The sequence below is a fragment of the Taurulus bubalis genome (genome assembly GCF_910589615.1).
Source record: "Taurulus bubalis genome assembly, chromosome: 3".
In the NCBI taxonomy this organism is placed as follows: Eukaryota; Metazoa; Chordata; class Actinopteri; order Perciformes; family Cottidae; genus Taurulus; species Taurulus bubalis.
Genome location: NC_136591.1, coordinates 17,382,847 through 17,407,192, shown reverse-complemented (window position 1 = coordinate 17,407,192; position 24,346 = coordinate 17,382,847). Strand labels below are relative to the sequence as shown.

Below are 24,346 nucleotides of genomic sequence, written 5' to 3'. Positions count from 1 at the left end.
AGTTTATGTGAAATAAAAACAATGTTGAGTGGCCTAACATTTTAGTGGCCTAAATCTTTCCCTGCAGGTCTGGAGCTTTCTGGAGATTTCGGTTGCATCGCATGATCTTCAGAGACTTTAATAACCGGTTGTCGGGAAATTGTAAAAATTTCCATTTGGACTTTTACTGTGGATTAAATATTGAAATTGAAAGTTCTCCCCTGATAAAAAAAAAACAACCTCCATTAAGTGGCATCTCTGGATCTTTCAGCCGGACCACATGAGCAGTAGTAGGACGTAGTATTTAACATACCAAGAATTACGATGTAGTATTTATGGTATTAGGGCGTAGTATGTCTTGTTCCAAGTATTGTGACGTAGTATTTATGGTATTTAACGTTTTGGGATGTAGTAAAATGGTATTTAATGTATCAAATTTTGGAAGGTAGTATTTATGGTATTACATCTGTGTAACGCTGAATATGGTAGTTTGGAGATAAAGTACCAGGATGTTCAGCTTGTTCAGGCTGCTCTTCATTACCCACAATCCTCAGCAGTGCAGCAGATAAAACCAGCAACGGGGTCAAAGTTCAAGGCTATGAGGAAGTAGACGGAGTTGAACCCTCTCAGACCGAATGGGAACGCACCCCGATGCTGCGTGTAGAATGGAACCAGGCCCTCGTCTTAAAGGGCTGCGGAACAGAAAGTACTTTGTGACGGCAGCGTGAACCAAAAGTATCACCAGGACACAGGAAGCGAATTGGAACACAGCCAGTGTGCATCCTTCTGGGGACTACTTTCAGCAGCGGATTAATAAATCCACATTTAGTGGATAAGGAACTCTTTTTCCTGCACCTTTAGTGCTTGAGTGACAATGTCTCTCGCATGCCCCCCCCCCCACACACACACACACACACTAAAGTACACAATACAGTACATTCATATCATATTTTTTGTCTACTCTTCTTTCAGGTGAAGAACTTGTTTCTTGTGTTTTCAGACAGACTTTCATGCGAAATACTTTTGGATGTTTCCATTTTTAATTCCTGCTAAAAACAAAACAAACCCTTTTGGAACATTATAAATAAAACTTCTTCCAGAACAAAAAGCGTTCGCAGCAGGAATGAAGAGTGGAAGCAGAAGCGGCGCTCCTGCATCCGGATGCTTTTAATGCTGGAAACCATCGTACGCACAGGGAGAAACAGACACGGCACTGAGCCGACAGTTCACTCCTTGTCCTCCAGGCGGCGGGCCGAGAACACACAACCTCCTCCTCGTGTCCGTTGTTACAAAAGAGCGGGTTCTTCGACGGGTCGGCCCGGAGCAGAGCAACCTCCAGGGAAACACAAGTCAGAGCGGCCCTTCACGACAAACTAAAACAACGGTTACAAAGAAACCTGCCGGCGTATTTACAGCTCACGTTTTATTAATCCGTACAAATCGAAGTGTGTGTTTAATGTCTGTTCAATGAGGGAGTCGAAGACCGTTTCTTCCCTTTTTTTTTTTTTTTCTTTTTTTAAATCTCCAGGCCTCGCCCCTCCCCCCGTCACTTCAGGGTAAATTCGGCGGCGGGCCCGTCCACCCAGAAGTCTCTTCGATCTCGGGCTCCCCGGGGGAGCTGGGCGGAGCCGCGACAGGCTCCACCCCCCTCTTGTCCACTTCCTGTTGCTCTTTGATCTTCAGGATCAGCTCCTTGATCTCGTTGCGCTTCGTCTTCATGCGTTGCTGCGGAAACCATTCGGACAGGCTCACGGGCAGATGGAAACTGGGAATGGGATTCTGTACGAGGAGAACAGGGAAGAGGGTTATTATATTTAATAATAAATATATCTACTGATTGAGTAGAGAGTCAGAGACTTACTCATTGGATAAAAGCTTAAATTCTTAGATTCAATTTATAGTTATTTTTATTTTTAACTTTCTCCATTTTTATTTTATTTATTTATTTGTTGAGGTTTATTTCATGACTATTATTTAGCAAATACACATTTATTTGATATTTTTTCAATTTGTATTTGATTATTATTTATTTATTTAGAAATATTTGAGTATTTAAATATTTATTTCATCTTTGTCAATTTGTATTTAATATGATTTATTCATTTTGAAATGTTTATAGGTCTATTTAGTATTTACACATACATTTTACTTTTTTTAAATGCGTTTTTTTACTGTACCAATCTCAAAATATAATCCTCTATCTTTTATATCATCCTTTTGAAGCCTATGACATAAATATGATTGTATAGTTCTTGTTATAAAAAGATAACAAAAACATAAAAATGTGCTGACGTTGGTCGTCTCACCTGGAAGAAGCTCTCCACGTACTGCAGGACGTAGACGCCACAGTCACTGAAGTTGTCCTGCTGAGGCACTCGGGGACTCGAACCCTTCATCACGTCCTTCCCGAAGCTCCGCTGGGTCCCTTTACGCACCTCCCACTCCACCTCCAGGTACCTAAAACAAACGCACCCCGGAGATGGTTCCACCGTTAAAGAACACTCGATAGAGTCAAGAGGAAGCCTTTGGTTCTGTAAATAAAGCCACTACATAAAGCCTCTAAAATAGAAGTCTCACTCTCGTAGAGTCTTCACCACCGTGGACCGGGCCGGACCTCGCAGGGAGTCCATGATGAGGATGCAGGGCCTGCAGCACAGAAGCAACGTCAACAGAGCAACATTTCCTGGTTGGCCTCAGAACGGCGCCGCCTGCTGGCGAGCAGCAGGAAGTGCAGCAGCTTACTGTTTGCAGAGGTTCAGCCTGCCGGATGCAGCGGAGATGTCCGAGCTGAGAGCGTCTTCAGCCAGAATCCCGTCCTCACTGAACTCGTCCTGGAGACACAGATGAGTTAGAGAGGAGGAGGAGGAATGAGGGAGAGAAGGTGGGGGAGGGAGAGAAGGAAGAGGAGGGAAAGAAGGAGGAGGAGCAAGAGGAGGAGAGGAGGAGGATGGCGGGTGGAGAAGAGGAGGAGAAGGAAGAGCAGGAGGGGGAGGAGGACGAAGAAGAGGAGGAGAGGGTAAGGAGGTGTAGGAGGAAGCAGAGCAGCAGGAGGAAGTGGAGAGGAAGTGGAGAAGAGGAAGAGGAGGAAGAAGAGGAGGAGGAAGCGGAGGAGGAGGAGGAAGAGGAGCAGGGAGAGGAGAAAAAGGATGAAGAGGAGGAGGAAGAGGAGCAGGGTGAGGAGGAAGAGTACCTGACAGGAGCTCTGGTCGTCGGAGAAGTTGAAGGCGTCGTCGTCTCCTCTGGCTGAACTGTAGCAGATGCTGATCCTCTGCAGCTCACCTGAACACAGCAGGTCATCAGCTCAGTTCCCTCGTCTCCTCAAAGCATGAAGGTCTGCTTTGAGGAGACTCTGAAGGTCAGAAGGTCAAATCCAGATCTACGTTTGCTTTTCATAGAAAACATCACTAATAATCTTTTTACAGAAGATTCTTTTATTTTGTAATAAAATTCCTGTGAAATCTACGATCTGGTATTTATAATTAAGAGGAGCGAATCTCCACAAAACGTAACTGATCGAGTCGTTGGCATCGTTTTGATTATTTGTACATAAAATGCCTCTCAAATGCGCAGATCTACTGATTTTGGACCCAAAAATACGTTTAAAGACATTTTACACACCAAACGATTAATCCAGAAATCAGTCGGCAGATTAAACAATAAAGACACAACACTAATGCTAATGTTGGCACAGACACCAAAAATAATACTAAAGATACGTGAAAAATACGTATCCCATTAATTTGTATTTTCACTCAAGCAAAGCAGCTGGAGAATAAATTGCTTCACGATGTTGAAGTAATCCTGCTCTTGATGAACAAATACTTGTTACTATGTAATACTTTACTACCGTGTCCTCATGTACATCATAATTTACCACCTCATGTTCACGCTTCATTGACTCACTTGTGCTTTGTTGTTCCGGCTCCGCCGGCCCGATGCCGGACTTCTCGAGTCCCCCGTCTGTGATGGCCAACGCGTTCTCCATGGCGGAGGACTCGAAGTCGGGCGGGCCGGGCGGGTCCTCTGAGGCGCCGTCCAGTCCGACCCCGTCGGGGGACAGAGGGCAGCAGTGATCCGGGAGGTTCTCCTCCGTCGGGGGGCCCGCAGCCGGCCCGGAGGGGAAGAGCGGGTTCTGCTCGTAAACCGGACCCGTGAGACCCGGGAAGCAGATGACGGCCAGATACCAGTGAGCTCTGACAGCACAAGTCCGTCGCTTATTATTATTATTATTATTTCGACTTAAAAATGTTTTAAATCAACAAAGAAAAATGTGTTTAAAAATGTTAATATAAAAGGTGTAATTACAAAAATAAAAATAGATAAAATATTTTAATAAGAAAAAAGATATATAGAATTAAATAATTTTTTTTTTTTTTTTAAATGGATTTAACTGAAAAAAAGTTTTTAATAAGTTATAGAGAAGACTCACGACTCGTTGATGGGAACAAAAATGAAGTCCTTCTGGAAGAGATCTACGTGCCGAGTCCATGTCTTCACCCGGTTGTGCTTCCTTTTCTGGATTCTGGGAAAATCAGAAAGCACAAGTTGAAGCTCGAGCAGCTGAGTGAACGAGTGAACGAGTCGTCGGGCTGCAGACTCACGGCAGGCTGGTCGTGTCGGGCGCGTTCCTGCGCTCGCGCTGGTTCAGCCGCTTGTAGAAGAAGGAGCTGAACACGTGGATTCTTTGTGCGTCGTCCTTTTTCAACTTCTCCAGAACTAAATATCTAATGCAGACGGACAGAAGGGAGGAAGCAACTGAAGCAGCTGAAGCGAAAAAATAAAAGCAGATGTTTTTTATTGTGTTTTAAAGGTCGTCTCATGCACTTACTTTAAATAAAAGTCGAGTATAACGTCGTTGAGGAACTCTCCATCGTTGAGGCAGTGTAGGTCCTCGTTGGTGACCGACATGCCGCCTTTGGCTGGAGGGGGCGGGTACATCATCAACCTGCAACACAGGACGCCACCCACAGCGTTACGCCGGGCCGGCAGCGTTCCACGTCATGGTGACCATCCACCAACGCATCCATGCATCAGGGGTGACTGTGGCTCAGTGGTTAGCATGCCCATCTTTCAATCAGAGGATCGTTGGTTCAAGCCCCGCTAGTCCTAGTCATTGTGTCTTTGAGCAAGACACTTAACCCTCAATATATCTGTATAGAACAAAAATGGAGGTCGCTTTGGATAAAAGCGTCAGCTAAATGAAATGCATCAACGCATCCATTAATTCCTTCATCCGTATATGAAAATATAAAACCTCTTTTCATTTTATTTCTTCAACTGCAACTTTTTCTTCAATCTTTTCTTTTGCATTATATTTTGATGCTTTTATATGAAGGCCTTTGAATCGCCTTGTTGAAATGTGCTCTACAAATAACCTTGCCATGCCTCTTTGAATATGAATAAATTACATTTGGTTCAGCCTCACATCGCAATTAATTCAGGCGTGAAGCTCCACGCCTGAAGCTCCACGCCTGAAGCCTGGAAGAGTTTCCTCACTTGACGATCGGCCCAGAGAAGGTCGGCTGGAGGTCGGTCATGTCCTCGTCCTCGTCTTCGAAGTAGCTGCCGGTGTGCTGCCGGGTGACCATCCGTGAGCGTACGTGCACGGTTGCCGGGCTCACCGGGGAGGCTTGCGCCACCTTGTTCACCGGGGAGCTGAGTGAGGTTTTGAGAGGACTTTGGGTCGGATTCTCCTGAAGAGAGAGAGAGGGAGGGAGAGAGACAGAGAAGAGAGTGAGACAGACAGACAGAGCGAGAGAGAGAGAAAAAAAATGTAAAAAACTATTAAGCACAAACAACCACACTTAGGAATCTCCGGAAAATATTTGATTGTAAATATTTCTAAAATTGTTTTCTTATAAATTCCGGCAGATTTTCCCACAGAAATGAGATTAAGTGGAAGAATACTGATACATTTAACCAAACACCCCAGTTTTATATGTACAAATTATTACATTCTGTAGTTTTGAGTCAAATGAAATCCATAAAAACAAACCAATATCCCCAGAATCCCCGTTTCTGCAGTTAATAACTAAAAATGAACGTCCAATTTACAACCTTTAAAAAAAAAAAAATTTCATTCCCAAATTTACAAATTTTAAGTACATTTTGTTTTCAGTCCCCAAAAAACTCCAACATTGTCTGAGTGAAACAGTGAGTTTCAAACTTTTTCTGTCACGCCCCACTTTGTAGGAAGAAAATGTTCGGCCCCACCGCCCCAACAAAATTGTAAAAAAATGGTCCAACTTTTTGTGACTCCTCCATCTGTGCTTTTTCAAATAATAGAATAAAAAAAATTTAAAAGTAAACCAGATTGCTCCATCAGACAAAAACTAATAACATGTGCACTCACTTTGTTAGAACATTGCAAATAAAGTTCTATCTGTGCAAAAAATAACTAATATTTTGCAAAAAAAGTACCATGTGGCTGCAAATAACCTGTTTTGCACTAAATATATTTTCAAGACAATAACAATAACATTCAACCTGTGCAAAACAAAATGAGTGCAGATGTGTGAGCCATCACGTTGCATCAGTATTACTGGCTGCAGTGAGCTGCTTTCCTCTACAAATATTTTTATACCAGGGTTGTACGGCCACTCACAATTCATGTTCAAATGTTGAACAATGTTGATCTATATTCTGTTTTGAGAGACGCAACAGCAGAAAAGCCGACCTCAGAGATCTCACGGAATCGGCGACTCGTGCAAGCGTAACCCGTTAACGGCGTAACGTCAACACTTGCACAAAAGTACAGGCATTTCTCCATGTATTTATTAATGACGTTTTATGTCTGTGTACTTTTGTACTATGTAAAGTTATCATGTTCATAGAAGAGTGTTCGCCCTGAAACCACAAGGTGTCGGTTCGATCCGTTTGCATGTTGAAGTGTTCTTGAGCAAGACACTGAAGCCCCAGAGCTTCACAGCAGTACACTGCTCCTTAATTACTAAGGATGGGTGAAATGCAGAGAATAATTTCTCCACTGTGGGAGATGAGTGAGTGAGTGAGTGAGTGAGTGAGTGAGTGATAGATAGATAGATAGATAGATAGACACATATATATACACATACATACATCTCATCTCCTCCCCACCCACCCTCCCCGCTTTTCTGCTTCTTCCCGTTAGAGAATGAATTAAATCAAACCTCTGGAGGTTAAACGCAGCTCACCTTCTCCTCCTTCTGCTTTAGAGCCTTGTTGTAGTTGACCAGCCGGATGTTGGCCTCCTCGAAGGGCAGCTTGGCCGGGAAGTTGCTGAGGTTGTTGGTGCGGCCGATCTCGCCCAGGATGTCCTCCAGGATGGCCTGCTCCTTCATCACCAGGCCGTTCTCGAAGATCAGCACGATGAACTTCTCATCCGACGCTGCCGGACACAGAGAGGCGCGCTTCATTTGAAATGCACTAAACGAATCAAACGCTTCATATCATTGAAGCATCCCGTTTACTCTCTGCGCTTTATAGTCTTCATGCTTTTCACAAACCATTTCAGCTTCAATGTTCTACAGCTATTTAAGGTCGTAAAAAGAACAGCTGGATATTGATGATGCGGGACATGAAGTGCAGCGACGATAATGAAACCAGCCGAGCTCTGGGAGGAACACCCCCGAAATAAAACATGTTTAGTTTAGTCTGTTTTAAGACCTTGCACGTTAACCTTTAACAAACAACAGCCCATAATAAACTTCAGTAGATAACAGCACGGCAAGTTCATATTTAAAAAAAGTACAATGTGTTATTTCAGGCCACAGAAAACTAAGCTGCAACATCATCTTCAATTCTCTTTGCAGCTTTGAAACAAGGGGGGAAAGCAATTCAACCATCAACTGATCATTGTGCAGAACGGAGGTATTCAAAACATAAATAGTAAACAACAACACAGAGGCTTTGAGTCTGAACCCAGAAGGCAAACTTTATTACTCCAGAGGAGACCAAATTCACTCCTTCGCTTCTTACCTTTCACAATAAAAGCCCTAGACATAAACCAGAAGGCAACCTGTGGTTCTTTTGAGTGAAGTCTATGCTTCATGTCTTAAGAATGCATTCTCTCTCCTGACCACCAGGGGACGACTCCTCTGGTTGCATAGAACAGTGTTTTTCAACCTTTTTTGAGCCGCGGCACATTTTCTACAATAAAAAAATCCCGCGGCACACCAACAACCCAAAAAGTTACAGAATGTCACAGTATTCAGTGTTTCCCCTAGGTTTACAGCTTTAGGGGGGGAGCGACTGACGGACATACTACATCGTGGCACCTCACAGTACTACAAAGTAATACTTCACAGTACTAGTGACTCCATCTGTGCTTTTATAAATAACAGAACATTGAAATCACTTTCAATTAAACCAGATTGCTCCATCAGACAAAAACAAATGTGTTATCACTTTGTTAGAAAAATTAAAATAAAGTTTTATCCGTGCAAAAAATAACTAATATTTAGTTACAACTAAATAGCTTATTATGGAAAACAACAAGCTATTTTTTTGCAAAACAGAATGAGTGCAGATGTGTGAGCATAACGTTGTATCAGTAATAGTGGCTGCAGTGAGCTGCTTTCCTCTACAACTCTTTTTAAAACGAGGTAGATTTGATACAGCCGTTCTCAATTCATGCTCCATGTTGAGCGACGCAACAGCAGAAAAGACAACCTTACGGAGATCTCATAAAGTTCGGCTTTTGGCGAAATGACAAGAATCGGCGAGTCGTACATGCGCATGTGACCTATTAACGGCGTACGGTAAAATCAGCATTTCCCTTTTGCGCCCCACCTGTAATACGCCCCAGTTTGATAAATACTGACTTAAAGGAAACATAGTGTTCATTTATTTTAATGATGACCACAAAGTGAGCAGGCTTTGTCACTTGAGTGTGTTTTTCGGGCTTTTGGAAGAATATTTCCAGAGCCTCAGAAACGTCAGAAACGTCATTGATGGAGCGCCAGGCTGCAGCCTGTTGGATGTTTGTCTTGACCTACAAACACCTTAACTGCTGGGCTTCAAACATGAGAGCTCATAGCTTAAAATAGTGATAGCTTAAAGCAGCAAATCCCATTGTGAAAAGCACGCAACATATTTTTCGCCGCTCTCTCTGTCCACTGTGTGCTCTCCTGTGTGCATCGCATCAGGGCGGAAAGAGTTGTAGACGCGACCCAGAAATTACAAGCTGTCGTGTACGATCAATAACATACGGCCGTTTAGTTTGTTTAATAGCAGAACAAGGTGCAGACCTGTTCTATAGGAAACTACTAGGCCAGTCACTATATTGCAGGCTCAGACGCTCAACAATGGAAAATTATTTGTGGCAGCTAAATAATATTTTTTTGGACCAATTAAGTGAAATTGGAAATTTTCTCGCGGCACAGTGGTTGACAATCACTGGTATAGAAGTCTATGCTTCATGTGTTAAGAATGCATTCTCTCTACTGACCATCAGGGGGCGACTCCTCTGGTTGTATATTGTTGTGTATTGATGCTATAAAAAAATTAAAGCATTATTATTAATAACACTGTGTTATTGGTGTACTCACGGTCCCCGGCACAGTCGTACCAGTGCGCTCCTTTCTCCTCCGACATGTCGAGCTGCGAGCGCAGGCGGGCGCACTCCGCCGGAGTCGTCTGGAAGAACAAGACCGGAAGCTTCCGGACGCTGCACCACTCGCAGCTGATCAGCTCCGACGCCCGCAGACAGATGGTCTCCACGCTGTTGCGCTCCGAGCCTGACGAGCAAACACACATTTTAAGATCTGATTTCACCACGTTAAGGTTTGTGTGTTATTGTTATTTGTTGTGTTATTGACCCTATGCAGGTGAATTCAGTCACACAGAAGAATATAGTCAAAGAACGTCTATGAGGAAACTAGATTTCTTTTTTTTTATCTTCCAGTAAATGACTAAAAAGATGACTAAAAAAAAAAATATATATACTTTTTAAAGGAATAGTTCTGATGTCTATAAATGTGTTATTATTAGGGTCTTCACATAGTCACTACGAATCGTTGGTTCATGTGTTTCTAGCTGCCGAAAGATGGCAGAAAGTTTCCACGTGTGTGAGGTCACAGTCCAACGGGTAGTGCACAGTTTTATTTACTGGACTCGTTTCTGCTGGTTCAGGCCTACCTTCAGTCTCCAGCCGGATCTGCTCGATGGAAAACTGCAGAGAGAGAACAAGGAGCGTCACGGGGGGATTTTGAAGATATTCCGTCTTGTTTTTCTACTTTCTATGGCCATAACTTCACATATGAGCCCTTTACACAAGTTATATATGCATTTATCTCAAAATAAGAAAAATCCAGGGGTTTAAAAGACATTATAGAAGCATGTATTTTAGGTATCTTTATATGCTAAAGGTTTCCGTTGTTGTTCATAAAAACCTAATTTAGTTTCACATTAAAAGCGCTCTGGGGACATAATCACTTCACGTGCCTGCAAGGCTTTTATTGTGAAACCTCTGGAGGAAGTGCAGAGGGACATTTTTTAAATATTTTACTTTCTGTCATCAGTACTAGTATTAGTTTTATTTCATGCATTTCGTAGTATGCATAACTGGATACTTTTCCAAATCTTTCTGCCCTCGTCGGTAGATTTCAGGACATAATCTTAACGTTACACACTTTTATTATTTATATTAATTAAACGAAAAAGAGAGTACTCACGACGACGGGGTTCGTCACCATCCTGCGCAGAGTCCCCACCCTGACGCTCCGACACTCCAGGATGATGCTGTCGCACTTGTTGGACGTGAACTTGGGTTTCTTCGACCTAGGAGAAAACTGCTCGGGGGGTTGATTCCCGAACTTGCAAGATTAAAAGAAAAAAAAGAGAAGAGAACATGAGTGGTTCTTTCTCAACACAGGGTTCACACACATTTTGACCAAGGGAGTTCCATGACTTTTCTATGACCAAATTTCCAGTAGTTCTCGCTACTTCTAGTCATAATGGTTCTGTTTCCAAAGAGGAGCAGAACGTATATTATATATATTTATATATTATACATTACTTTTATATATTATACTTACTTCAATGTAAGAGAAAGAAAATGAGCAAAAATGACCTAAAATTTGGGGTCCGGAGTGTTAAACTACGATAGACGCCCACCTGGTCTTTCATCCGGGCCCTCCGCGGTATCGTGATCTTCATGTTGACGTCGTCGAAGAACTCGCCATTGGGCTCCTCCTGCTCTCCGGCGCTCTTCACCGCGGCCTCCACTCGGCCTCCAGAGGGCGCTGGGGAGGAGTGAGCCGAGTCAGCAGGTCGAGGGGAGGCGCTGTCCAGTCGGTTGACGCTTCCCGTGCTGGCGGTGTCGGCCTCCTCCTCGTCGCTGGACAGGACAACTGGGGGAGGGAACGTGAACTTTTAACATCTTTGACATCTTCTCACGGAAGCCAATTTACATAATGTGATAAGAGAGAGGGAATAAAAATATCCTTTAGGTCTTTACAGTGAGAAACCATTGTGAAATAATGACTTCATATATACACATAAAGACTAATTATGAGAAACTTTCCTAGGTCAACTAAGCGTCCTCACTAGACCACTTGTCCTAGTGGAGACGTGAAGTCATGTGACCGTGGTGGAGTTCCTCTAGAGCAGGTTTGGGCATTTCATTTTCCTAAGGGGCCACATGAGAAATTGGGACCGTTGTGGAGGGTCGAACCAATAGGCTGAACTTAATTGAATTAACTCAATATTAATGCTATTGCTTTATTAAAAAAAAAATATATATATATATATATATATATATATATATTTTTTTTTTTTTTTTAAAGATGATTAAATGTGTATGTTAAAGACCAGCAATTGATTAACTAGCAATAAGTGCTTTTGATGTTTTCCAGTTCAATTCAGTTTTTCTTACTCAGTGAGAAAAGTCCAGTCTGTGTTGGCTTGAACAAGAGCATGAAGTCTGGTTGAATGAGGTGGAGATGTGAAGGACAGCTGACAGGTATCAGTGAGAGGATCTGGATTTGTTGAACTTCATCACTAGAATGTTTGTTCTCATGTGTAGGTAGATCCAAAGTGAACTAACATCTTCTGAGCGAGCCTCCTCATGTGAGGAAAGTTCTCCTCTTTGAGAGAAGAGTAAAGATCCAGAAGTGATACTGACTTAAAAAGTGCTCTTCTAAAGTGCATCAGACCGCAGGTCAGAATCAGCGGTGGCTTTGCGCATGCGCGATTCATTTTCAATCTGGACGCGTAGACTGCAGCGCGAGGCTCCTGTGAGACTGACCGCCTGTGAGAGCTTTGGGCTCGCGGCAGCACCCGCTGCTCGTTGGGCACAGAAACTGCATAACAATACGTGCTTTCACGTCAGTCTGCAAGTCTTCAAGTTGGCAACACTGCCTGTCGGTGAGGCCGCGTAAGCGCGCGCACGTATACATAAATCACCTTCAAAGTAAAAGCAGTGCCGTTGTATTGCCTTCATGGCGTGCATCTTATTTATTTATTTTTCATTTTGATTCACCTCACGCGGGCCAGACTGGGAGCGCCCGCGGGCCACACCCGGTCTGCTCTAGAGACCAACGTGAAGTCATGTAACCGCGGTGGAGTTCCTCTAGAGCACGGGTCACTAACAGGCGGACCGCGGTCCGGGTCCGAACCCAGACACCGTTGTTTCTGGACCCTGGACCGAAAACTAATTATTATTACCGAATTATTAACTGTTGATGGATCAATTCTATTTCACCGGCGCAGCTTTTCTTGTCTTTACGGCTCTCGTTCAGATGTCCAGGAAACACACCAACCAATCACACGCCTTGTAAATCCTCTTACGTGATCCTATTCGGCCAATCACTTGTGTATTCCGTTAAGCCCCGCCCTTGACTCGAGTGCCATATTCACACACACGCAGCGACAGCCAGAGAGACCCGATAGTTGGAAAAAGTACGTGAGTCACTTGGCGCTCCAAAAAGATAAATGTGGACCGCTTAACCAGAGCCTTGACAGACTCGTATATGTTTATTATTCCCACAACCAGTTCAAAAGCAGTATGTCTCATGTTCAGCGATATTAAAAGCAGCGATGTGAAGCACCACTACGAGACAAGGCACACATCTTTAGAGTAAACGGACCGACTCACATCCAAAATTAAAAGGCACAGAAAAATAAACCTAAAAGCCCAATATGATCAGAACCCTAACACGTGAATTAACTGACCAACAATGATGTGAACAGAGAGGAGAAATGAGCTGAAGCAAGTGGTTTAATAACCAGGTAAAGTCCCTGAACACACATTTCTCTTTTTAGATGACAAGAATATAATATCTTGGCTCTTTTGATTGACATCACTTGGCGCCCAAATAAACTGAATTGGAAGCTGCATGACAATTCAGCTAAATAAATGTAATTTATTCAGTCACATTATTCAAAAGCTTTCCTTTTTAAATCCAGTCTTTATTTTACTCGAAATAAGAGTAGATAATGTATGTATTATTAGAGTATGCATCATTTATAATTATTCCATTTAAATTGGAAATCTGTAATAATAAATATTGTTTAGATGTTAATTAATTGAATTTTATTTAAATTTGACAGTCAGTTGTTGACATACAGACGTTAACACAACTGTTGGCTACTTCAATACATATGGCACAACATCATAGAGCACAAATTTGACATTCTTGTGATGTTACGGACCTTCGCATGAGGAAACTCTCGAACTGGACCTTGCAGAATTTTATTTGAATACCCCTGCTCTAGAGACTAACATGAATTCATGTGACCGTGGTGGAGTTCCTCTATAAGCTAACATGAGGTCAGCTTCTTGCTAGGAGTTCATTAGTGAAAAGTATCTTGTACCTGTAAATGTTTGCATGACGGATTATTTTCGACAATAATTTAAAATCCAGTGGCGGAATCCCATTGGCTGTTTGTGGAGGAAACCAGTGATGCTGACTTCCTTTTGGACTACAAACACACATCATCCCTGCAGCTCAGGCGTGTAAGAGATGGGCCTCATCAGAACTTCTTTACTCACTGGGGTCGTTGAGCTCGTGCGGCGCCGCTGCCCTCTTCCCTTTGGGTGGGTTCCTGGCGGCATAGCAGCCGGACATCCCAGCTGGCAGAGGGGACCGGCCATTGCTCAGTGGCGGCAGGGGCCCCCTGGTGGTCGCGATCCGCGCGGCGGGCAGCGTCTCCCCGCAGGGCCCCCTCACGGTCGTGGCCGGCTTGTAGAAGTTCTGCTGCGGGCTGTTCGGTCCGGGCGACGGCCTGCACCGGATGGGTGGCCGGGGGGTCGGGGACGACAGCGCCGCGGACCCGGTGCCGCAGCTCGCACACCGGCTGACGTCCTCACTCGGCTTGTTGCACTTCAAGCACACCGTGTGGAAGACAGTCGGCCGCAGAGGCTGCACACGGAAGAAAAGACTTCTGTTAAACAGCTGGATTATGATGAGAGGATAAGCGGATGAGAGGACGATGACAGGAGGATGAGGGAATGAGAGGACAGGAGGAGGATGAGGACATTGAGAGGATGATGAGAGGACAGGCTGATGAGGATACGTTGGACAGCATCTGCAGCTCAGACCGAGAGGAAGGAGAAGTGTGAGGTTGCCGTGCTTTCTGGGTAATTTAGTCCCAGCGCTCTCACCTCGGCTGCTTTGACCTGCGAGGGGAAAGTACAGCAGTCCTCCAGGGGCCTCCTCTTCTGCTGGATGCGACGCTTCACGTTCAGCGTCTCCTCGTCTGAAAGGGTTAACGATAAACCAATCGACTTATTGATCTCATGTCCACGCTGATCCATTCTAGAAAAAAAATCTCACGTTACATAACTTTACAGAGTACCAGACCGGATTGAAATTCTGGTGCTACTTCTACATGTGGTTGAAGTGACCGATATTTTCCATTGTTCATCGTAAAGGTTTTTGGGTTAGTCATATTCATCTCTTCCATTTGGTTGCAGAGGTTTCTGATAAGAGACCATCATATTCTTCCTCGTCTGAGGAGCTGGAAACACATTTTTCTTTTGCGTACCGTCACAAAAACCTTCCTGCCAGACACTCGTGGCGGCAAGAAATATTCGGGGTGAAATAAAAGCAAAGCTCTGGAGGTCGATGTCATCTATCTGGAGCGCCGGAGGAGACAGCCCAGAGACATTTTGGAGTAAATCTAAGTTAAATTGTTATATTGAACACAAGAAAGCTCATTTTTATATAATCTCTCTGTGAGCCGTCCCAGCATCCTTTTACATAAAATAAATGGATGATAAAAAACTAATTTGGGAAACGTTTCCCCACCAAGGTCACCTTCATTTTCCTATCTTTTTTTTTTGTTGTGTCGATTATTGTCGTATCTGGTCAGAGAGCCTTTCTCAGCCGAGCATTTCATAAGCTTCTCCTCCCTCGGCCGGGAGCTTTGAGGATTAGATGTGGGAGGCCTGAGATCTCCTCTGCTGGCAGGTTCAGCACAGATCTGCAGCCCTGCAGACGCTGCTGGCTGTTACACACACACACACTTTACAGACACACACGATTCAGTGTTTTCCGCTCAGTTAGAGGAACATAGTCTCCCCGTCGAGACTCAACCGCAGCTTCTCTTCCAAAAAATGTAAATAGCTCGAGAATGATTTTGAAAAATAAAAATATCTCCTGTGTGATTGTGATGCGAGCTCTACCTGAGATCTCTGGACAGGTGAGGACGATGCTGTCCACTTCTACCGCCTGCTGCGTGGTGGAGAAGTCCTTTCTGCAGGAGATGAAAGACAATTTAAAAACACTGCAGGTTGAGAGCTTGGATTAAAAATGTGCATTTATTGATTTAAGATGTGAGTTTTTTTAAATCATTCATTTCCAGGATTGCAAGCAGGAGTTGATCAAACTGGTTTAATATCATTTAAAATGTTTTTTTTTCTCCATACAAAACAAACAAACACAATGCCAACAGACAGGAGAATCACACACACAAAGTACATAAATAATTACAGAATAAAAAAAAAATAAAAAAAGAGTGAACAACATTTTAATTGAATATAGAATTAAATAATGAAGGCAAACACCAGTATACCGATTTTGTAAACTTTGATATTTTGGGGGGGAATGACTTTTGATGAGACTTGAGTACCTTCTTGCTTAATTACCACACTCTGTGGCACTGAACTCAGCAGCCGTTCTCAAGTGGGACGTAATGTGACTGAGTGTGAAGCGACTCCAGTCCACTTGGTAGCGCTAATGCAACGTTAAGCTGGTTTGCAAACCGACAACCTGCGGCTCTGAGGAGTGAAGTCTATGCTTTATGTGTTAAAGCTGCATTCTCTCTCCTGACCACCAGGGGCCGACTCCTCTGGTTGTATAGAAGTCTGTATAAATGACTACTTCTCTCTTGATTTATTCCCTCAGTAAACATGAGTTTATTTCTCAATCTCTAGTTTCAAGACTTCTTCAATACAGCATGATGTTCATTTAGTAAATTATGGTCCATTTAGAATCAAACAGACCATCTGTGTCACTCCTGTTGACTGGTTGCAAAAAAACAAGATGGCGACCTCCAAAACGCCGAACTCGAAGGCTTCAAAACGTCCACAAACTGTGACGATGTCCACTTCTTATAAACACCGTCTGTGTTTCACCTCTTATGTGGAAATCCAAAATGTTGGCCCCGTTTTAGTCTCGTCTCTGCCCCCAAAAACCCCACATGAACGTCCCACTAAACATCTAAAACATCTGATCACTGTAGTTTCTAACCAAACAGACATGAGGAAGCAGTGCGTTCGGTTGGGGACTATTTTCAGCAGCGTATTAATCTACGATTGGTGCTTCAGTGAGCATTTGTGGCAGCAGGACGGTTTATTATCCAAAGGGCACCTCAAACCAACTCTACCGAGTCACCAAAAACGTTCTCAACAGCTGCAGTAAACCAGTTTTCGTCCGTGACATTTAAAGGGAAACGTAACATTGAAGCAGCGTCACTGCTCGGTGTGATAACGTCTTACCTTTCCTTCAAATCAAGGCTGCTGGAAGATAGAGCAACAAAAAAAAAAAAAAGAAAGAAAAAGACAGAAACGTCTCACTAATGCAAATCAAATTAAAAATATTTTTCTATTCAGAGGATAAAGATGAGCCAGAGTTTCAGATTTAAATCACTTTCATCACCATTAAAAGAAGCTCGTCAAATAAAGAATACACTTTGTTTCACTAGCTGAAGAAATTTCCTCTAAAAAGGTCAAAGGTTGTGACCGAGGATGAGAATCCTCATCGCTCCTCTAACGGCTCATGACGACATAAAAACTACTTCAACAGGGTTCCTGGAGTTAAAACTCAACACAAGGATATGAACCAAAAAAAAAGTCCAGACTCTCTTCCTGAGGACATAATTATAATAATATATTTGAGAATAATATCTCATGTTCACTAGGAATAAAATAAGGATGAGAGTTCTGGTTCATTTGGCTTTACAGCAGCAGAACAAACTTTTTTCCATATTTATTATTAAATGTCGTAAATTATAAAAAATAAAGTCAAATAAAAACTGTATTATTGCCCTTTTGTTAATTAATATCATACAAAATATATATAAAAGCCAACAAATAAAGAAACCTGGGATTAAATAACTTTATTTAGTAAATTTTAAAAACAGCTACGATTTATACAATTTAATGAGGGAAAGAAACAGATTTTTAAGAGATTTTAATGAAGTTAACGACTTCATCTTAATGAGAAAATAACATTTTCACTCAAAGTTGGGATTTTTGTTGAAAAGCAGCAACATATTTATGCTCCTAACAGTCTATGAATCTGTTCAGAAACCCGCTTGTTATTCGAGAGCTTACCTGAAGGTTTTCAAAAGCAATCCAGTGAGAGTTACTGTGTCACAATAAGTGGATGTGGAGACACGCTGAACACCAGCACACTTCCGGCTTACTTATACTGCCTACATACTGTCTACTTCCCGCCTACTTCCCGCCGCTCACCTTTGGACCGGCTTCCGTGCGGCAGAGGGCATCTGAGCGTGCTGGAAGTGTCGCCCCTGGAGGACGATCCCCTGTGACGGCGCCGGGCTGATGATGAAATAGTTGGTTCTGTTGTGGACAGGGGAGGACGATGCTACCGAGAATGGGACCTCGCTGCAGGGGGAATATAATCACACTTAATGAGTTAAACGTGATTTTAAAATCGGATTTATAATGTGATCAAGGTTTATTTTACCTTTTAAACCCCTTTTTAAAAAGAGGGTAGGGTTTTATTTAATTGTCATCATTATTGTATTCTATTTAATTTTTACCCATGTGTTACCTGATAATACATTATTTAGTGTTGAGCACTTTAATTAAACTTATTTTAACTATTTATTTTATTATTTGTCCGTAAACGTTCCAGTTCACAGGAAACTAAACTGAAAAACGAAAAAAATATACATTTGTATTTCATTTGTCAAATGTGAATAAATGATTTATTATCTAAATATTTTTTAAACTGTTAGTAAAATATGATTTAAAAAAAAAAAAAAAAAACTGGTGTAGAAAGTAATTTCAGAGAAAAACAAACAAAAAAACTATTAATATAAATAAAGTGGTGTACCTGAGTCTTTTTGGTGCCAGCTTGTTCAGAGGCCTCATGTGATTATTTGACCGGTTTTCATACGTTCTTAATGAATCAGAGGAGGTGAAGTGCCTCAGAGTGGGAGACTGAGGACACGGACACACACACACGCTAATTTGCATAATTATCCAGAACTGGAAACAAACAGGTTCAACATTCTTGTTTCATGTTGCTGAAATATTAGTCAAATGTTTTCACAGAGACAATCATATCATATATTTGTTTCACACCATAAATAAGAATATACAGTCAACAGACATAAAAACATCTATATTCTCCATGTTTTTATTAATACATGTAGTATAAATGAGGTTCTGAATGCTGTGTGAACAAACCTCTTTAAAGAGATGTTTAGCTACATTACACACATTCTGAAGACTCTACAGATGAATAGGGTCAAAAAATGAACTCATAGATATCACCATGAAACTTCACCACTCACACTAAGAGGAGGATTTATTGTGTTACAAGTTTTATGAAATGTCATGTTTAAACATGCTAATGAGGCGTCATCAATTTAAGAGAAATCTACAGATGTAAACAGAACAGAACAAAGCAGAAGATGATTAAGAAGAAGATGAAGAAAAGTTTACCTTTGTCTCCTCGGGGGAGGTGGGCTGCTGCCGGGCCATCTCCTCCATGCTCACACTGAGAGGACACACACACACCAGACATGTTCAGACTGTGTGCGTGTGTGTTCACAGAGGAGCCATTTAGTTCAGAAAAATATAGACTGCAGGATATAAATGTCAGCTGAAAACTAAAGATAAGTTTGAGTTCTTCAGCATTTTAAAATTAAGAATAAATGTGAAAAATAATAATAATAATTTAAAAAAAGGTACAAAGAAAGAAGATCAATATATACTATCAGGGGGAGGGGCTTACTCATGACTCCTCCCCTCTTCACTGTCTCCAGAGAGAGAGAAGCTCCAGTTGTTGTGCTTGAACCCTCCGTCCCGCCGGGCCTCTGATCGATCCAGAGCTGGAATCAGAGACAGAAACACAGAACACACTAAGGTCACGAGGAACCTTTGACCAACGGGGAACTTCTCCTTTCTTTCTGCAGAGGATTCTCTTCGTGGTCTAAGCTACTTTAGTGACAGAGGACCCCACAGATATTACATTATTAACCCGACCTTCCCTAATATCTTATTGTGTCGATACACTTAGTGTGTCGGGTAATTATGACGACACAGAATATGCGTGACATGAGAAACGACAAGTTGTTGTCAAAATACGGAGTTCCCCAAAACGTAGAGTCCCGTACGTGAAGCCTTTCCTCCGACAATCAGATTTTGGGGCAGAGACCGAACGTAAAACACCTTCGATACACTCGATACTTCGAGTGTGTTCAGAATATTATTAATTGTTTTGGTCCATCAACAACATTCTGACCGTGATTCGAGGCATTCAAATCACTTCTTAAAACCCATTTTTCCAGTCAGAACTAGGCAACGCTGTTCTAGAGACGACGGCAACCAAGTTGTTCGACACCGAGGTGAAACGTTGCACCAACCCGTCAACGTCACGAACGGAATGTACAAATTAATTTTAGCTGACAAAGAACCAGATGAGCCTGAATGGAAAACTGAAAAACAGAAACGTGTGAAATCTCGGGAGGGGAAGTATCTTCAGACTGAAGGGAAAGTTGTACTGCGACTAGAACATCGGGATGTTTCACGTCAGTGGATTTCCTGCAGCGCAAACTCCCTCGACGGAGAATCAGTCGCACGATTCCCCCAAACAGCCGAAGGAGGAAGTGCCACTCGTCCGTCTGCCAAACATGAAGCTAGTAAACCAGATCACGGGGTTTCTAAAGCTGCATCTTGCAACACAAGATCATCTCGAGGTGGAGACTCGAACAACGAGTCGGCTAGGGAGCTTTGTTGCAGCCCCACATTATTGCTGCCCAATAACAGCGTTTAATGCCTTCAAATTATAAACAGAAAATGTACATGTTTTGCCAGTTATAGAGCACCAAACCAGCAGTTTTAGGTTTGAATAATTCGGGAAGCGAGACCCTGCGAAATATCTTCAATGAGACTTTATTGTTGCCGGGCAGGTTTCCTTTCAAAACAACGATGGATGTTGAAGTGAGAGAAAATCTTTTTTGCTTTCCTTCACAGAGAACGCTACCAGTATTGTTCTGTATTTTCAAAATATCACGGAACAAAATGACAACCAATGTTCTAACTAACGTCTTCCTCAATCTCAATAGGTCACGAGGTCGAGGAAGGATGCAAAGGAGAATTCCTGATTATAAACGAGGACGACAAAAGATGAGGATGTTATTGACGCATGTCGCTTTAAATGTTGCTCCAGTTCCTCCCCAGCGTTTCCTTTGCTGAAGGAGATAAGAAAGGACGCATTGAGGCACTTTCCTTTTGCAGTTTCGAGACCTCGGGTGCAACCCAAGTCTTTAAATTGTCATTTCCTCGCTCCTTGATTGAACCGGAAGTGGTTCTGCGCCGCCATCTTGACAGCCGTCCCAAAGCTCTTATTCTGCTCTGAGGAGCACATCTCTTAATACTGTCTGACTTCCTGTCAAAGCACATTGGTTCCTAATTAAACAATATTGCGTCTTTGAGCATTTTGAAAAGCGCTAAATAAAATTAATGTATTATTATTATTATATATTTGTGAGGCAAATATATAGTTTAATTCCTTTCCCAAAGAAACAGCTGGTCACTGTGTTTGTTTTTTTTTAAATCAAACAAACAGGAAATAGAGCATTTATTGGGGACTACTTTCAGTGACAGATTAATCCACGTGTGGTGCTCCAACTAGTGTGTGTGTTCATACTGATGCAGGAGAAACTGTACGGCTTATTGATTATTGGGTTTTTATTGGCAATAATAAAAGAGAAACTGTTGGTTTTGGTCTTTTTATGAAATGTTTGTGACATTAAAAATACAGAATATCCCCCCACTTCTCTTTTTATAGAAATATGGTTTGAAAACTATTACAGCTGCCTGCCACTGAGCAAGGCAGCTATGACACGTTCTACCCAGTGGAGCTCTTCTTCTTCTTCTTCTTCTTCTTCTTCTGTCACTCAAATGTTCTTAATGTTGTTTACATTTAATTTATTCACGTTTTTAAGAGCGTGGGCTCTGCGCTGAACACATGGTCTGTTACTATAAGCGAGGGGCCCCTCGTGTATAGTAACATATAAGTAGGGCCCTCGTTTATAAGGGGGCCCGTCGTTTTGGGGCAAACTACAACTAAAGGCCCCGTAGGTGCGTCCGGCTAACATCCAGCTAGCTTAAAGAGCATCAAAACCCAAGACCCGGGTTGTAGAATCCACTGGACCGGACCGCTCCGTGGCTGATCCACGGCTCCCGTCCACCCACCAGAGAGAGAGAGAGAGAGAGAGAGAAAAAGAAAAAGAAAAACCCGGCACCGGCCGTCACAGGCCCGCCATCGCTCGCCTAAAAGCTGGTGATGTTACAGCAACCAGGCGTGAAGTAAAAACAACCACACAAAAAAAATGGCGGCCTGCCCGGCAGACCGTTGCGGCGGAGCAGGAGTGTCACGGCTTACCTTCGAGGAAAAAGCTTCGATTGTGGGCCATGTTTACTCCATGATCGTCGTCCTCAGATGAGACCCGGAGAGCGGATCGGCTCTATGTAGCGGCCCGACTACTGCTGCTCCGATCCGCCAAGGGGGGCCGGTGGGGGGCGGGGGATGGGGTGGGTGAGAGGGGATGGGGGGGGGGGGCACCCGAGCACACACGTCATGGCCGGAAGTTGAACAACTTTGCCTTCAGAATAAATGTTTGCTTTGTTTCAACTCTGCCTTCAGAATAAAAGCATTTTATTTGTTCTCAATAGTGTGACAAGATTTGAGGAAAGAGCGTCCATAATACATGTTTGACTATTGCTGCCAAATCCTATGAACATGTGTAAGCTTACACATTTTTCTTTAACTGTATTCAAACTATTAAATGCTATAAAAACAGTAACGTCATGAATTGCACTCGTTTAAAATTACTCTTATTGAAATACACTTTTACTTGATAATACATATTTGTTTTAAAGTAGTTGCATGTTTGCCATATTTATCTATTACTGTCTATCATGTTTATTGTTTTTATTATTTTAATTGTTTTATTATTCTATGTTTTTTCCAAGTACGTTGCTTGTATGTGCAATGTACTTGGAAAAGAATCAATTCTGATTCTACAGAAAATAGCGCATCAGTCTACGTAACCAACCAGAATAGACCAGAAATACGCCCTGATTTCGTGGTATCAAATCTCACTCGTGGCCTATTTTGACTCGTTGTGATCATCAGGAAATATGTATGTCAACAACTAAAATAACATATACATGTTAAGTAGGCCTATGTCTAAGCATTGTTGGAAAGTAGATTATATTTTGTATTATTAATCTGAATCTTCTAACTAACTAAAGATATCAAAAAATGTAGTTGACTAGAAAGTACAATATTTACCTTTGTTTTGCAGTGGACAAGAAGTATAAAGAAGCATGAAATGTAAATAAACAAATAGAGAACATGTTCCTCAAAATTGTAATTAAGTACAGTACTTGAGTAAATGTACTTTGTTACTGTCCACCCGTTTAAATATACGTATTATATGATGATGAAGCAAACAAAGAATGGGACAAATAGATGTATTATTATTATTTATCTACATAGTTTGAGTTCAGATAATCTTTTCTTCGGTAGAGATTAAAAGTTGCAATAACTAAATAATAATAATAAACCTGTTAGCGTTCTGCCGTCCCGCGGGCGTCCTTTACTGTACATTATATTGCACACTGTACATCTATTTATAGTTCTGTACGAGTTCAGTACGAGTGCTTGGTGTTTCTGGAAACCTAAGATTCTTGTGATTTCAAGATCAGACCACCACAGCAGCTACAGTCAACACTTTTGTCAGACAACAATAAACAAACAAATGATAGCAAAAGCCAGGCAACTCACCGATGACGCCTCAAATTGATCCATAAATCCATAACATTCCAACAACAACGACGTTGTTATGTCGTAAAGGTCCAATAAAAAAAAATCCCATAAAAGATTTAGTCCAAAACACGTGATTACATCCATAAATATCCACAAACTGGTGTTGCATCATTTCATATCAGCTGGAAGATATGAAACAATATCTTTTTGTGTTTTGAAGCAAAGCAAGTTTGCATGAGAGCACAGAGGAAAACGGGGCACCAAAATGAGTGCCGAAATCTAACCTTTCTATTGGATCCCCACTTGGATCCACCAATAGGAGCTTCATGTCCTGACTGACAGGCTACACTACCCAACCAGAAGCTACGTTGAAGTACAGGGTCAGTCACTCTTTCCTTACGTGGATCAAGCCTGTCACGTCATACGGCTTGAATGACAGACGTTTCGTACAGCCAATGAAATTGCCTAAAAAACGAATACAAAAAAGAGGGGGTTGAGATAATCCCAACAGGCTTCAGTTTGATGAGAACAGACTTCTGCTGACTGATCCTCAGTTTGACATTGAGCTAGTACGGAAATGCATTTATACTTCATTTTCTCTGTCAGCAATACTGGTAGTAAATATGAATAGTACATAAGTTCCATTTATAGTCATCTACAGGCATCTATTTGCAAAGAAATGTTCAGGCGGAAATAAAAACCTTATACTTTAGTGTGTTCAAACTTATATAACTCAGTGTCAGCAGCACTTAAAGTGATTCTGACTATTGAGGGGAAAAAGCTTCAGTGTTAGTTTTCAAAAAAGACCAAGACCATGCATATACTACAAATAGTTCAAGTACAGCTTGCAATTTACTTTGGGTATACCTGGATAGGCGTTTTTTGGCAAATTTTACAGGAACGCTAGGAAG

The 24,346-nt window shown here is 42.2% G+C and overlaps 1 protein-coding gene across 1 annotated transcript; it reads right to left on the bottom strand.

The window, feature by feature from the left end:
- Window positions 1-997: 997 nt before the first annotated feature.
- Window positions 998-19,446, bottom strand: senp6a (SUMO specific peptidase 6a). The gene is made up of 22 exons (XM_079214830.1): window positions 19,392-19,446; window positions 19,100-19,154; window positions 18,486-18,592; window positions 17,879-18,031; window positions 15,587-15,657; window positions 14,564-14,658; window positions 13,952-14,321; window positions 11,074-11,309; window positions 10,632-10,772; window positions 10,096-10,129; window positions 9,507-9,695; window positions 7,152-7,345; window positions 5,476-5,672; window positions 4,808-4,924; window positions 4,581-4,703; window positions 4,409-4,501; window positions 3,883-4,172; window positions 3,170-3,258; window positions 2,722-2,810; window positions 2,557-2,625; window positions 2,286-2,436; window positions 998-1,758 (listed from the first exon to the last, which is right to left on the bottom strand). Exons 2-22 carry the CDS (start codon window positions 19,145-19,147, stop codon window positions 1,531-1,533), a joined length of 3,084 nt encoding a protein of 1,027 aa, XP_079070956.1. The 5' UTR covers window positions 19,148-19,154; window positions 19,392-19,446; the 3' UTR covers window positions 998-1,530.
- Between the last annotated feature and the right edge of the window lie 4,900 nt (window positions 19,447-24,346).